This window comes from Salarias fasciatus, chromosome 22, assembly GCF_902148845.1.
Source record: "Salarias fasciatus chromosome 22, fSalaFa1.1, whole genome shotgun sequence".
In the NCBI taxonomy this organism is placed as follows: Eukaryota; Metazoa; Chordata; class Actinopteri; order Blenniiformes; family Blenniidae; genus Salarias; species Salarias fasciatus.
Window position 1 is genome coordinate 23,070,982 of NC_043765.1, and position 14,859 is coordinate 23,085,840.

The 14,859-nt window shown below is 43.4% G+C and overlaps 1 protein-coding gene across 3 annotated transcripts in view; it reads right to left on the bottom strand.

Moving 5' to 3' along the window:
• Positions 1–14,859, bottom strand: part of trappc9 (trafficking protein particle complex subunit 9) — a 210,913-nt gene that overhangs the window by 180,414 nt on the left and 15,640 nt on the right. For all 3 annotated transcript variants that reach the window (XM_030120460.1, XM_030120459.1, XM_030120458.1), the window contains one exon: positions 11,666–11,809. In XM_030120460.1, the coding sequence (XP_029976320.1) occupies positions 11,666–11,809 (144 nt within the window). The remainder of the gene's footprint in view (positions 1–11,665; positions 11,810–14,859) is intronic.

The following is a 14,859-nucleotide window of genomic DNA, read 5'->3' on the forward strand; positions in this document are numbered from 1 at the left end:
AAATCACGGCGGTGAGGGATCAATGGAAACGAGTACATGAAGCGATCTATACACACAATTACCCCGAGAACGAGAGCGCGACAACGTGACACAACAGGCGTGCCTTCGCAGCCCCCTCTGTCTCCCGGCCCCATATAAACTAAGCAGACGTAAATGGCCTGCGAGGCGACCCTCTCTCTCTCTCCCCCGGCCTTCCAGTGAGTTTTACTGCATCATCAATGCCTTTCTGGAGGGAACATTACTGCTCAACCAGCTGTAGAATTTGCTTTGGCTCTGCAGGTTTCAGGAGTGTCCGTCAGGGGAGGAAGGACACCCACGAGCAAGGGTTTTATGCAGACCTATAACCCTCTCTTAGGCTCACATTAGGATTTTATGACGGCCAGCTTTGACTTTATATATAGTTCCAACAGCATTTACGCTACATCCTCATTGTCTGAGCCAGAACAGGACCGTTTTCTGCCCGCTTTAGCAGCTACATCTCCCGCCCACAGGCCAAACACATTGCAAAGAAGGCGTGAGAAAAAAAAAAATATGTTAATGAGAGCATAAAGCACAAGACTGTAAATAAATACGAGGCGGCTGAAAGCAGCGACCTGTTGATGTGAGAGAACACAGTGCTGGAAGAGGGAGGGGGGCACAACGCGCAGGGAAAAGCGACACTTCAGTTGCGCTTTTAGTTCAAACCTTCAACGACTGATGACATATTTGATTTACTTTTTTGAAATTGCTTTGCTTCTTTGCAGCATGATGCTGTTCACGGTCATCGAGGCCACAGCAGGACAAATTCACACAAGTGGATTAGGCAATGGTGCGTCTGCACAACAGCTTTTTAAAAAGGTTGTGTTTTTCTCAGTTTACATGGAGATGAAGTCAGAACGTTGTTGAAATGTTCCACATTGGGAGCCGTTTTCAGAAATTAGAGTTTTCACTGTTATCATGTAAACTGGCCCCGAAAAAGGAAGAAAGGTTTTCCATTTTCTTTTGAAAATGTGTAAACGCAGGCCTGAGATTAATGTGTCCCCAGCTTTATCTTTTAACCCTTTTTTTGAAACACAGCTTTTTTAGGGTCAAGCAAGTAATTTCAAGGTCTACTTGATGCAAACTCACTGAAACAGTCCAGTTTCAAGTTATCAACATACGGAGTACTGCTTCAAAAACTAACCTGAGGGCGACTCGCTCGCTCTCTTGACCCACAGGCTTCATGTCGGTTACGACTGCTCAACCTCATGGAAAATCTATAAACCGTAACCCAGAAAATCTTTCAAACGGGCAAACAAGAGTCATGTAATCGCCAAAAACTCACACAAATGGATATAGCTGTAAGAGTCTTTTTGAAGATTTGGGCATATCTAAGTACTGCAAGTCAAGCAGAATCTTATTTATGACTTAGCGGGGCCTCTAATGCGCCGACCCTACTGGATATCTGTGGAGCGTCTCCTGCCTGGCTGTGGTGGTTCAATTACAATTTCCACCCAAAGCAAGCCACTCGTTTTGCTGTCCTTTGTCATGCCTTTCATTTCCTCCAGCTGAGGTCGGATGTTTGTTTTTGTCTTTGTGTGTGTGTGTGTGTGTGTGTGTGTGTGTGTGTGTGTGTGTGTGTGTGTGTGTGTGTGTGTGTGTGTGTGTGTGTGTGTGTGTCAGGTTCCCTTGATAATCGAACCCATTGGGGCTAAACTACAAGAAAAACAATTTGTTTGTTTCGCCGCTGCTTTTTCCGCCCAGCTCTCTCTCCCCAGACAAACACGGCGCAGCATGTTATTAGCCTGACAGCCGGGGCGCACTGCCCAGGTAAGCACAGACACGCTCCTACCCTCAACAGAACGGTGGAGGGGAAGGGAAGGAGGAGGGAGATGGAGAGGCGCTGCTTTTCCACTTCGCATTGACAAAACTCGCCCTCCAAACCGAAAGGATCTCATCTCCAGGTGTCAGCCGTCACAAAGGAAGGCAGGGTGAAGACAGACAGGCGACAAGTCTGCTCCGAATCCTCTCTGAAAACCCATCCTTGTTTAAAAAAAAAAAAAATGTCCTCTTGGTTCCCCCCCCCCCCCCCCCCCCCCCCCCCCCCCCCCCGAGAAGATTCACTTCATTAATGCTGCAGCCCAGCAGACCGTTCCTGAATAAACAGGATACTTATACAGGGCAAATAAGTGAGGCAGTAAATGAGGAGGCTCTTGTGTCTCTCTGGCAGTAACTTTTGTATTTAGTAACAAAGATGCTTCACAGCTTGTCGGCTTAACAGCTGGTGTCAACTGAATTTTCTCCGAGAGTCAAAGCTGGAGCTCCACGAGGAGGGCTGCTGGGAGGAACAGTGTCTCAAAGGGAAACAATATATTGATTCACCTTTCGGCCATGCTGGAATATCTGGAATCCTCCCAGCCTGCACATGAAAACACTGTCACACTGGCACAACGTTCGGAAGCGGAAACAGAAGACTTTTGTTGCGTTTTGGGCGTTGGTTTACATGACAACGGTGCTCCGAGCCAGTGAAAACGCAATATCTGCAAACGGCACTCTCCGAAAACATGTTAGCGCAATGAAATGCTTTTTTTTTTTTTTTTTTCCGAAAACCTCTGTTTCTGTGGAACCAGAGGACAACAGAACTCACTTAAAATGCTCCATCCTCATGGAAATGGGGAGAAACAACTTTTCCAAAGTGCTCTGTCTCCATGGAAACTGGGGAAAATGCAACTTTATAAAAATGTCTCCCAAGGTGGAACATTTTGAAAATGATCCAAATGCCTCTCTGTGTAAACGGGGGAAATGCGGAATCTCTGAAACGCAGCTTTCTTTTTTCTTTTTTTTACCTAATTAGATTTGAGAAACATAAACAGTCAGTTCTTAGTCTGATTCAAATAAATATTGCAAAATATTACACAACAGTCCACATAACAAGAGAAACCTTTTCATTTATTGATTTATTTGAGACTGTCTTTACAAGAAGTTTGAAAGTCATCAGTTAAAAGTATAAATCCATTAAAATTTTAAGCTTTTTTTTTCTTCTGTCTTTACTAATTTGGACAATGAAATATGGAAAAGTACTCCCCAGGTAATAGTTTGTCGCTTTCAACTTTTTTAAGTCTTCACAAGTGAAACATAAAATTCATGGAGTTTGCTGGTGTTTTTTTTTTAACACATTCTTGTGGATTGTTCCAGAATTTGGACATTAAATGAGAAAAGGTGCATCCCATAAAAATTGTCGGGCTCGTCAACTGATTCAGAATTTTAAATGAGATAAAGCACAGCCTTTTTAAGCAGCTGGGTTTTTATTGACTAAATTAGACTTTCAAACAGGGAACAGCCATGAAAATTCATTTGTTTCACCTGGCCAAACAAACAAGAAAAAAAAGGAATTTTCCAATGATACATTCTGTGAGATGTGCTGTAGATGCTTTGCGTTAATCTGAAACATCTACCATGGAAACTAAACAATATCCAAAGTATTTCAGACTTCTCTAAATATGCTGCTTTAAAAAAAAAACAATTTGTTCCAGAAAAGTTGCCTTTTTCATGAATATGGAGTGACACCATTTTCAAAAAATTGTATTTTAACCCGTTTCCATGGAGAAGGAGTCGGGTCTTTTTCTAAAAGTTCCTCTTTGGGAGCGGTTTTCAAAAAGTTGGTTTTCAGAGGCCTAAAGCACCAAAAAAGCAAGGAAAGTTGTGCGTTTTTGCTTGAAAACTTCCTGTAAAGGCCGGATTTACTTCTAATGCTCTTTGTGAACCGAGGATGTTTTTCCAGATACGCAAAATGAGTGCAGTCGCTTTCTGGCTGAAAAACACCAGAAGCTTTTAGCGAATTGTTGCGTGCCAGTTCTGTAAATTCAGACCCTGCTATAACTTCACAGCGCTGGCCGAGTCTCATTTTGCTTCAAACCGGAAATAACCGGGTTGTAATGCTTGGAAAGCTGGAACGTAGTTTAAAATCCACACCACTTTCAGTGAATTTCTTCATAATCGTGGGGATCTCAAAGGCTCAAAGGTATTTAGTTTTCTTGTTTCGGCCTCGGAGAGCTCTTTAGAAGCCGGTATGATAAAAGCACACAGTTCTATCGCAAAGAGACCGGCAGGGATCAAACGTCAGGTTTGAATCGAGACGGGCCGAAAGATCGTTTGTACCTCATTGAGAAAATGTGAAATCAATCTGATACGCTATTGAGATGACATGGTTTTTTTTGTGTTTCTGCATTAGCAGAATGCTTAATATTAGCCATGTGAAACGTGATCCGTGCGACGACCGTTTCAAATGAAGAAAAGGCCGCTGGCTGTAATGTCCCAATGCGCATCGTCATAAAAATATTAGCGCTGCATGATATATCAGCGAGGTTGACTCCACCGACTGATCTGCAAGGCCATCAAATTAGCGTAATTGTTCCGGTAATGTCCGGCTGATAGTTAGGAGCGGCAATGCGTGGAGCAGTAAAGCTGTGGCGCGGTGTGTCTTTTCATACGAGCTACACGTGGGAAAAAAGTAAATTGCAGAAAATTAAAGATGCCAAAGAGCTAGTGAACGGTGTATTAAGTTAAAGGCTCCAGATGGCCATTAATTCCTTCAACAGTAGGTGAAGTTATTCTTTGAGTTTCCTCAGCCTGTGGAGAACATCAGCTCTGCTCTTAATGAGTATAAATAAAAACATATTTATTCAGGTTATTACAAACCAGTTGACTATAGACAATTTGTTATTGGAAAAATAAATAACAGGCCATTCTGAAATTATGTTCTTTAAATTACTGCCTATAAAGGGGGTCGGAAGTACCTAGGATTGGGTCACCCAGCCACTGTTATATTTTTCCTCATAATCTGGGTTTCCGTTCATGTGATTCTGTGTAAATGACTCTGGTGGGAGCTTCCTGTTGGAATGGCAGCAGTATAATTCTCACCAGCGGACAGTGTGGAGCCTGGCGCTGCAATGACTCACAACTGGCAGTGAGTACCAGCGAATAAACACGACGGAACTGTCATTTTCAGTCCTGAAACCATCTGAAAGAGTCTCATACGGTGTCCTGCAATGACCAACATCCAACAGGAAGATCAATAAAACAAAGACATGTTTTGGCGTCACATCAAATAAACCAAACTTCTTTCTTCTGATACCTTAAAGAACTGAGACACAGCTTTCAGGGAAGCATTTACACGAGAATGGCGCACAGAGCCACTAAAATTCAATGTTGAAAATCCTCCAACTCAGTCAACTACAGACAACACCACCCCCTAGTGGCTCTACATGAAAACTACACTGTCGTCAGCGTGAAACGTTTGAAATGACAAAAGCAAAAAAGACGTTTTAAAACATTTTAATACCAAACACTTGTGTGTGAGAACTCATCTCGCTGAAGAAATGTTCCAGATATTTTCCAATATCGAGGTCACAATAGAGTTGTAGCTGGAAATTGAGATATTTATACACACATAAATCCTGCAGAGCATTTTCAACAAACTCATAAAAGAGTTTCTCATGAATAGTTAAACACAGCAAACAACTGGAGCGCCTCGTGTCATTAGTTTCTGCGCGGCGGCGCTCTGCGACCTCCACACACACATCAAGAAAACACTGTTCAAATTTTAAACAGACATTTTTACACAGTGGAGCTGCACTTTCAAAAATAGCTTCAAATCACTGGTTCCAAATCTGAGGTCAAGGCGCCCGGCGAGGGAGCGCCGGAGATTATGAGGGGGGATCGGGGATTTTTTCCCAAAATGAGGCTCAGGCCACGTTTAAGTGTTTTTAATAGAATGAGCCATATTAATCATTGGGGACTGTTGTGACGCCTGGTGACCTGGTTTAAAAGACATTATCATTTTAAAGGGAATTATTTTAGATCATATTTGTGGTAGTTTGCGGTATCATGAATATTAGTTGTCATGATAACTCATTCCAACGTCCAGCTGGTTCACTTGCTGCTGCTGCTGCTCTTTCTTCAGAGACGCCTCCTTCATCAGCTCTCTGGTCTCATTCTGCCTGGTCTGCGCAGCCTCTTTAAGAGAGGTGACTGCTGCTTTCAGATGGCTGATTTCCCCCTGGTGGAGTTTTTTCAGCTTCTCCTCCTCAGCAGCCAGCCTCTCCTCCCTCATATGCCAGCGAGCTTCCCAATGTTTGTTACTGTCGGCCCTCATTTTCTCACTGAGGACCTTCATCTGGTGGTATCTCCTCTCCATCAGCTCTTTGTCAGCCACAGCTTCCTTCAGCTGCTGATCTTTTGCCTCCATCAGCTGTTTCTGGGCCTCAAGAGCTTGGGCCTTTCATTTAAAACACACACACAAAAAAAAAGTTTTGTTAATGACGTTTTGTAAAACAATGAGCTGTATACTTGTGTTTTTGTTCTAAACGGAAAGCTCTCTCACCTGTCTCTGGTTCTCCTCCTGTAAACTGGCCAGGCGATTCAACAATTCAGAAATTTCGGCGGTTTGCTGAACGCTAACGTCTCGATAGTAGAACAAGCCCTCATGCAGGGACTTTATCCTTCGGGACGGATCCCCCCCGGAGGTACTCAACCTGTCCACGCCTTCTCTTGCCTGGCTTCTCACTTTCCAGAAAACTGTTAATTATTGCATTTTGGATCTGATTTCATCAGATAACCTCGGGGCACCACCTACATTTAGTCGGTAAAGATAGCAAATTCATTGTAATCAGTCTCATAAACTTGGTTAAATTATTAATTTGGAATTTGGATTAATAATTACAGGATTAACAATTAGCAAATGTTCACAGTAAAACCTGAAGGATTCTGGAGTTCTTGGACAGGAGAGATCGACATTCCATTAATAATTGTGAAACGTCAAAGACAATGATTCCCAACATTATATTTATTCACAATAAAGCAAAACCAAACAATTCTATCCAGGTGTCTATACAAGTCATGTTTGTATGAATGTGTGTGTGTGTGTGTGTGTGTGTGTGTGTGTGTGTGTGTGTGTGTGTGTGGGAGAGAGGGAGAGAGATGATTGTGAAGTGAGATGAATGGCGGGCTGGGGGATGGAACTACAGTTAAAATGGCGGCTCAGAGGGATGTGTTCTCCACATGTGCTCAGTAACAACAGAGAACCTGAGAGGGGGGGATTCCTGTATCGTCTCTCAAGTGCAACTTTGTAAAAGCCAATTCAAAACTAGCCTACATGATCTGTGTTGTCCATCACCTCAGATCAGGTGGAAGATGTTGGATTAACCATGTGATGTTTTGGTGAGACGCTGGAGGCTAAAGCCTTACAGTTCAGCATCAAGATTAACTTGTAAACTCGGGAGTTGGGTGAAGCGAAGTGATCATTAGCTTACAGACCGTTAAGCTAAAACGGGAACGTTGAGTCATATTTTGAACGTCTGTTTATATGCCAACGCTGCTCGGAAACTGAATGACAAATGCATAAACAGCGCGATTTAACTGAAACAGTCCCCACAGACCCAACGCCGAAGTGAAGGAGAGCCCCATCACATCCTGGATCCTGGCTGTTCTCCGGGGAGGAGCGTCTTCCCCGGTCATTTGGCAGAGCGGAGGATATACATTGCTCCAGCGGGCGGCTATATAGTGCAAAGTCAGCTGGAGACTCATCTGTGGAAATGAATTCATCACACCTGTTGTGAGCAGACAGCGACGGCCTGCTGCAGAGCTAATAGAGGGAACGGTGGAAGGGATGTGGCGGCACTTTGGGAACGTCTCTGCCTCCATAAAGCCGCGGAACGAACAAGAGAGTCCGGTTCCATAATGCTGTCCGCCAATTTCTATAATGGAGACTGATGATGGCATGTTTCTGTCTGAGCCACGCGTTAAAATGAAGCCCAAAGCGAAAACAATCCCACCGACAGGCCGATGGATCTTTGGACGAGTGACCAGGAGATTTCACCAGTCCAAAATTTACTCCAGTCATCCACATCTTGCATATTTTTTCTACTTTTAATTTTGCATCAATAATAAGACAATACTTGAACATTTTATGTTGTTTTCAGGCCAAGGCCCTACAAAAGAGATCACATTCTCATAAATTTTGAAAAATAAATGAATCAAAGGTCATGAATATGCACTTAAAAAACCCCAAATATTAACCAAGGTGAACCGAGACTAACGAGTAGTTTAACAAGTAACAAGTTTTCCGTTTCCACTCGAAAATGTGGTGAAAACGGGGCCCTGCACTCACACATGAACACCTTTACCTCGCGTTTATCGTTTCTGCGACTGTTCAATATCATCTTGTGTCTGAAGGACAGCGCGGTGACTGTCCAATAAAAAAAGGACGGGACCTCTTTCCGAGCCACGTGCTGCATGCCTGTTGTTACCTGCGGTCTCCGTTTCTGCAGACACGTGGACGTGACAGCGCGGCATTGTGGGAAAAGTCTCACTTCGTACATCCACGTCAAACTGCTGCCGCCGCTGCTGGTTAGGGTGCGCTTAATTGGTGGAAAGTGCAGTTCTATTTGCAGTAATGAAGGGTCTCTGCATGCAGTCCGCTACTGCAGCGGCGCGGCTGTAATTGCTTTGGTAACCTTGACAGTCGTGCGGCTTTAAGGCTTTATGTGACCGAATAAACTGCTTCAACAGGTTACTGCTCCACAAGTCATTGGGCGAGTGGGGGCATTCATTACGGATGCGAACAGAGCCAGCTCTAATTAAATTCAACTTGTAAAAAAAAAAACAAAAAAAAAAAAAACTTAATATCAAAAATAAGACTGGTGTGATTTTGTAAGAGAAAAAAAAAAAAACATCAATAAGATTGGACTGAAATGAAAAATCCTGCAACAGGAATGATATCAGACACATTTAAACTTTTAATGACTGCACAGTAAGAATCCTGTCTTTTTTTGAAGAAAGGAAACTATCTGCCCTTGAAATTAACGCTGCACGTCTGCAACCCCGAGACAACAATATGAAGTTACAACCGAAGGAGACAAGGCTGGTTTTTTTCCCCCCACATGATGCAACTATTTCACCGGCCATTGCAACTGCACCACTACGTCTGTTTATTTACTTATTGACAATGGAAATGTGTGATTGTGTGTGTATGTGTGTGTGTGTGTGTATCTTTTTCAGTCTTGAAAGTTTACTCCACGCTAACTCAATGTCAATGCAACATAACGGAGAGTTTTCCTGCACTGCTTTGTTCTCTCTGAAAACAACCAACAGCGCCATCTCAAGGCCCTCTGTGAAAACTACACCGTTTTCATCCGTTTCCATGTGAACGGACACCGTTTTCAAAACGTTGCCGTGTCAACACAGAACTTTTCTGAAAAGATCCATTTTCACTGGAAACGTCATCGTGTAAACGGGACCTTAATGTCATAGGTTGAGTCAAACGCAAAAGTTGCTTTTGACACTCTGAACAGTCCACCATAGTCCTTAGTTATCCACTTTAATGTGGAGTAAATAAGAGGTTTAAATCAGTTTTATCACGCAGCAGCAGAATGGATCGATATTCAATCGAAACTGGTCACACATCTTTCCAAATTTGAATTCCAAATTGTTAGAATTTTTTTCACATTTTGCCTCGTTCCGATCGAATAACTTGATGTTCAGCGTCTGTTGTGTTTCTGAGGCCAGCTTTTACCTGATCGTCCTTTAAAATCGTGAATTCAAAGGAGCGCGGCTGCAATCTCTCATTTCACTCACTTTCAACGAAGAATTTCCAGTGTATTCAATGGCATTGCAATGACTGATCTTTTCACATAATGAATGATCTTTTTCTTTTTCGCCGATAATGAAATTCTGCGTTCGACGGCACTGGTAACTGGAACGGTTTAGTTTTTTTTTTTTTTTTTTTTTAATTTGCTGGAGCTGCGACAAACCTGAGCTTAATTGCAACTGGAGTGAAAATAGAGGGCGATGATTAGAAGAGCTGGAGATATTGTCTCTGCGATAACATTACACATGAGACTCTGCTGCTTTGATCACTTTGCAAATATTGATTACACAGTGTGGGACTGGAGGCAGAGACAACGCAGCGTCTTTGAGGCTGGATGGCGGCTGCCAGTCTTTCCTGTCTCACTGTCACGGCTTTTCAAAGGGCTCTTTGAAAAGACGTCTTTTCAAACCTCGGCTGGCAGTGACGGCAGAAACATGACCTGAATGTCTCATGAATGTTTCAGTTTTAAACAGGCGAGAGTTCGGAGTAGATCTGGCTGACAGGTAGACGGCAGATTAAGAGCTGCATGGTGATTTCTTAGTGACAGTTGTTGATTTCTGTAGAAAACATAAATCGCAGTCAAAGACATTTGGCTTTTATACTGATATGCTGCAAAATCAGATTGTTTTTTTTAAACCAGCATTGAATTCAAAATTGACTGAGTGAAAGCAGCAGTGGCACCAAAACACAAGCCACAACAATATGTTTTCCTTCGTTTCAACAGAGACGGAGGGTTTTTTTTCTAAGTTCCACTTTAGGAGCCATTTTCATGAACTTCCGTTTTCAGTTTCTCCGGGTATCATTGTCGTGGAAACGGACACGCTTTTCTGTTTTCACTTGAAATCGTCATGTGAACGCGGCGTAAAACATCAGATTTCATCAGAAATATGACCTCTTTCCAGATCCGGAGGACTCGCCGTGAGATATCAAAGTTGAGTTATCCAAGAAACCAAGAAAGCACCACAACTATAATTTTGACGAATACGAACAAAATGTTTTCAGCTTCCAACTGGATGAAGGTGGTTTTCAAAAAGGAAGAACTGTATCCTTCGGCGCTATGGAGGAAGACTCCGTGTATCATGAGGGACTGTTCCACTTTTGCCCATCCTGTAAGACGGCAATGACAGATGCAACTCAACTTTTTCATTTTGTGAGTTTTCTTAGGGCAATCTTCACGTTTCCCACAGGTATCTAGAATAACTCTACTGTCACAAAACTACAGGAGTCTAACTTGATAAAGTGTTTGACATTCAACATGCGACCGACGACGTCAAAGGAGACTTTTTATAACCGCTCCGCAGACTGACGGTATTCTAAAGAGAGCATCCAAACTCCAGCAGGAAGCGGTCTGAGCCCCGAGTAAGTCCACAAAGCAAATCCAAAATGGTGTTTGACTCAGCAACAGCCAGCAGGGCCGCCTTCTTTTAAGAGCAATTGCTTGTTTTTATACACCAAAGTCAGTAATTACGTCAGCCAGTGCTTCTGCCTCTTGATGTGCGTAAACCTGTGGACGGGTATTATGCTTTTCCAGCAGAGCTGTTTCTAAGAAGGCTGTCTTTGCGGATGCCCTGGAGTCCCTTTTTACCGATTTCTGTATTATTGTATTCCTTGAGCTTGCTTCATCTTGTTCCTGCTTCGCTCTCCTCTTCTCTCTCCCTCCCTCAATTCTCATGCTCAGCGGCCAACCGCGGATTACGCTGGCCTCTATTGTGTGGCCAGTGGACCGTCTGGCTCAACTGCCTCGGTAAAAACCCCGCTATCTCCTGGCTGCACAGGATTTCTGGTCAGGGCACAATGTTGCGCTCCCGCCAAGAAAAAGCTGGCTTTGTTGTGCGCCGCATACTATTAAGCTATAATGCTGCAATCGCCAAGGGACAGGCTGGCAGTTCCTCAGGTTTTTTTTTTTTTTTTTTTTTTGAAGGCCGGGGCATGAGGGCTGGAAGACCCTCACAGGGTATTTTCAATTCCGCGATGGAAACGTTCAGTGGGTATATCAGTGCTTTTTGTTTTGTTTTGTTTTTTTAAAAAGCGTCTCCCCGGGGTGTGTGTTGCTGAGCCGACCTTGATCAGACAGGAAGTCCAGCATGGTCTGCAGCAGGAAGGACAGGTGGCGCACCGACAGGCCCGGGTTGCCCATGCGACGGGAGGCGTACACCAGCTCGTGCAGGAGGCGCATCTGTACGGCCGCCCAGCCTCTGTGAGTACCTGGAGAGAGAGAGAGGGAGGGAGAGAGAGGGGAGAGTGAGGCTCGGCAGGCCAAGGCAAAGCTCATTGCTGACATCTAATGTTACAGAGCTCCAACGCCACCGTGGCTGACATCATGTTCAGCTGAGATTATAGTTTAAGAAACGCTTTGTTCATTCATTTTTTTTTTTTTTTGACAATACAATATATTCTGAAATAACCCTGGTTCACTAAGAAAGGTGGCTGAGATTTTTCTCATCAGGTAATTTCAAACACAAAAAAAGATAGTTGGTTTTCAATATATGACTTAGGCAAAGGGGAAGAGGTCGTTAATATCGAAGAAATATCTAACAAAAACTAGACTGATCTAAACATGAAACTTCACTTCAACGACGTGTCTTCACTTGCCTGAGAAGCATTTTTCCAGTCTGCTGCCAGTTTCTGACACTTATCTGATGCATTGTCATCAAACTTTAAGGTTTTTTTTTTTTTTTCATTTTCTTCTTTTCCTTCAATTCAATTCAGCTCTCTCCAAAAGTTTTTGGATCAGATTTAGGTCAAAAGTTGCCGCTGGCTACTTGAAAACAGCCCATTCTCTGATGCTCCTGGGTGTTTGTCTTGGTTGAAACACTCAAGAGCTCCGGACTATTCTGATCTTCAGATTTCACCATTTTAATGATACATGCAGTGACTCCAGGTACCACAGGCAGAAAAGGCTCCATGATTCACACCCGGGTAGGCAGGAGCTCCTGATGGGCTTCAAATGGTCCATTCCCCTAAAATCTTTCAGCAAATTTAGGATTTTACATCCAGAGAACCATACAGCCATATTATCTGGATTAATTTAGGGATGAATTGACTTTTTATACACAAATCAAATGTCCTGACATTATGAGGAATGTGTGAATATTGAAGTCGATATTTAAATGTCAATTCCATCACACACCATATCAATCAGACCACTGATTGATTTCAGGTGATTGAAGGAAAAAAGATGACTTTAATCACATTTTAACTGTAATATGTTGATAAATTGCTAAAACACCAAATCAGTTTTTAGTTCCATGGGATCAGTTGCTATGACTGGGTAGAAGAGATCATCATATTTTGGTCCCCTGGTGCTTATGAAACATTTGACACACAGGTCCAGATCAGGTCTCTTCAAATCGGATCCCGACTCTAAACTGTCGCACGTCGCGCCGCGCGACGCCTCGCCGGTGTGTGTTTGCGTTCCCGCGCCTCACAAGACATCTTAATGGCGTTCCAGCCCGACACCGACCGTTACATAAGGTCCTGGCGGCCCCCAAACGAGACGCCCCGCTCCACTCCCAGCTGTCGACTGTTGACTCACCGAGTGGGAAAGAAAAAAGACCGGAGGAAAGAGATGTGCTGGTGGGGGCCGGAGGGAGGCAGGGAGGATATCTGTAAACACTCGGATGTTTCCTCAGTTTGAAACGCCACCTCGTTACGTCACATCACAACCCGTGATGCTTCTCAAGGTGTCAGCCCAGGTGGAAAATTCACCCTCCCTGCCATGTGAACAGACTGTAAAGGCAATTCCTGCATGAGCTTTTTTTTTTTTTCCTTTCCCCCCGTTCTTCCAGCTGAAAAACTGCACCCACTAAGCAGTCTAAAAATAGCTGACTTCCACCTGTCTGCCAAAAACCGGCTCTTATCTGGAGGACAGTAATCCAGAGGACACTTTTGGATTTTCTGAGAATGTGACTCTCGCTCCAGCTCGAGAAATGACTTCATTTCATGTCATTTTCAGGCTCCGGCTGGAGGTGTCTGGCAATCCAATTAGCACACCGCCGAGATAATGAGCGTGGCGCCGTGGCGTAGCTGTTGTGCGGTCTTGCAAATCCTGCCCCCTCCCCCCGATGGGCTGCCTCTCATCTACAGTTCAGGGTCATGGGGTGCCACAAGCTACTGTTATTTATCCAAACCAATTCAACAGAAATACTTGAATCGTAAGCTAAAAAACATTAAACTCCTGAAATTCCTCGAACAAACATCCGTTCGACCCAAGACTCATGGCAGCACAAAGAAGTGATCGGAAAATTGCCTTTTTTGACACTTTACTGGCGTCACTGTGTATTGACAGGCCCTATCAGGACACACAGCTGCTCATCATTTCCCTTTTCTGTTGAACTGGCATAAACTTCAGTTCGCAAACCTGATCAATGTCTACAAAGAAACACTGGGACATATTTGAAAGGTCTAAATATCTACAACAAAAAAAAGCACAGAGTGAGAAGAGCCATATCGTTTTCCTCTCTGCCTCTACGCTGATGACACTCAACTATCACTTCTTACTAAATGGCATCTTGGTCGGAGCTTGAAGTCTGGTGAGAACACCACCTTTCATCAATATCCAGGTTGAAGGGCATCAAGTGGCCTCTGTTATCAAGCAGTACCACTGAGCCTTGTAGCACTTCAGGTAAATCATGCAGCGCACTTGTGTCTGTAAGGAGAAACATCAATCAGGAGTTGAACTTGTATGATATGGGGCCATAGTGCAAAGGCAGATGATCCAGGCTAAAGTACACTTCTGGTGTTTAACCAGCTCATAAGACCACATTAACCAAGTTTAGCTTGTCTTAGCATTGACAAAAAAAGGTCTTTGTACAGAATGGTAGAACATAGACTAAACACAACACAATTTCTTTTGTCTGCATTTGAAAATGCAAGAATGTGTTTTGCAATTTTGAACAGATATATTGAGTCTTGACCAGGTTATCCCATTTATCACAGACCCATGAACCAGATAACAAGGTTTCCTTTGGGGGAGCTGCCTTCAACTGACCAATAACTTCAAGTTTTAGAGTCTGATTCTTCATATACTCATAGACAAAGAACTGTGGTACATTCTCTGTTACGACTTTAATAATTCACCCTTGGAAAGAACATTTGCATATCTTCCTATCTTGATGAAATCTACTGTTCAAGAAGCACTTGTCTTTAATTTAGTAATGCGTTCCCCACGAAGTTAGTAAACTGACAAACTCAGACGGTCTATTCATTTTCAGCCCCCTGGATGAGTCATGCTTCTTATCTTAGAGCGACTCGTC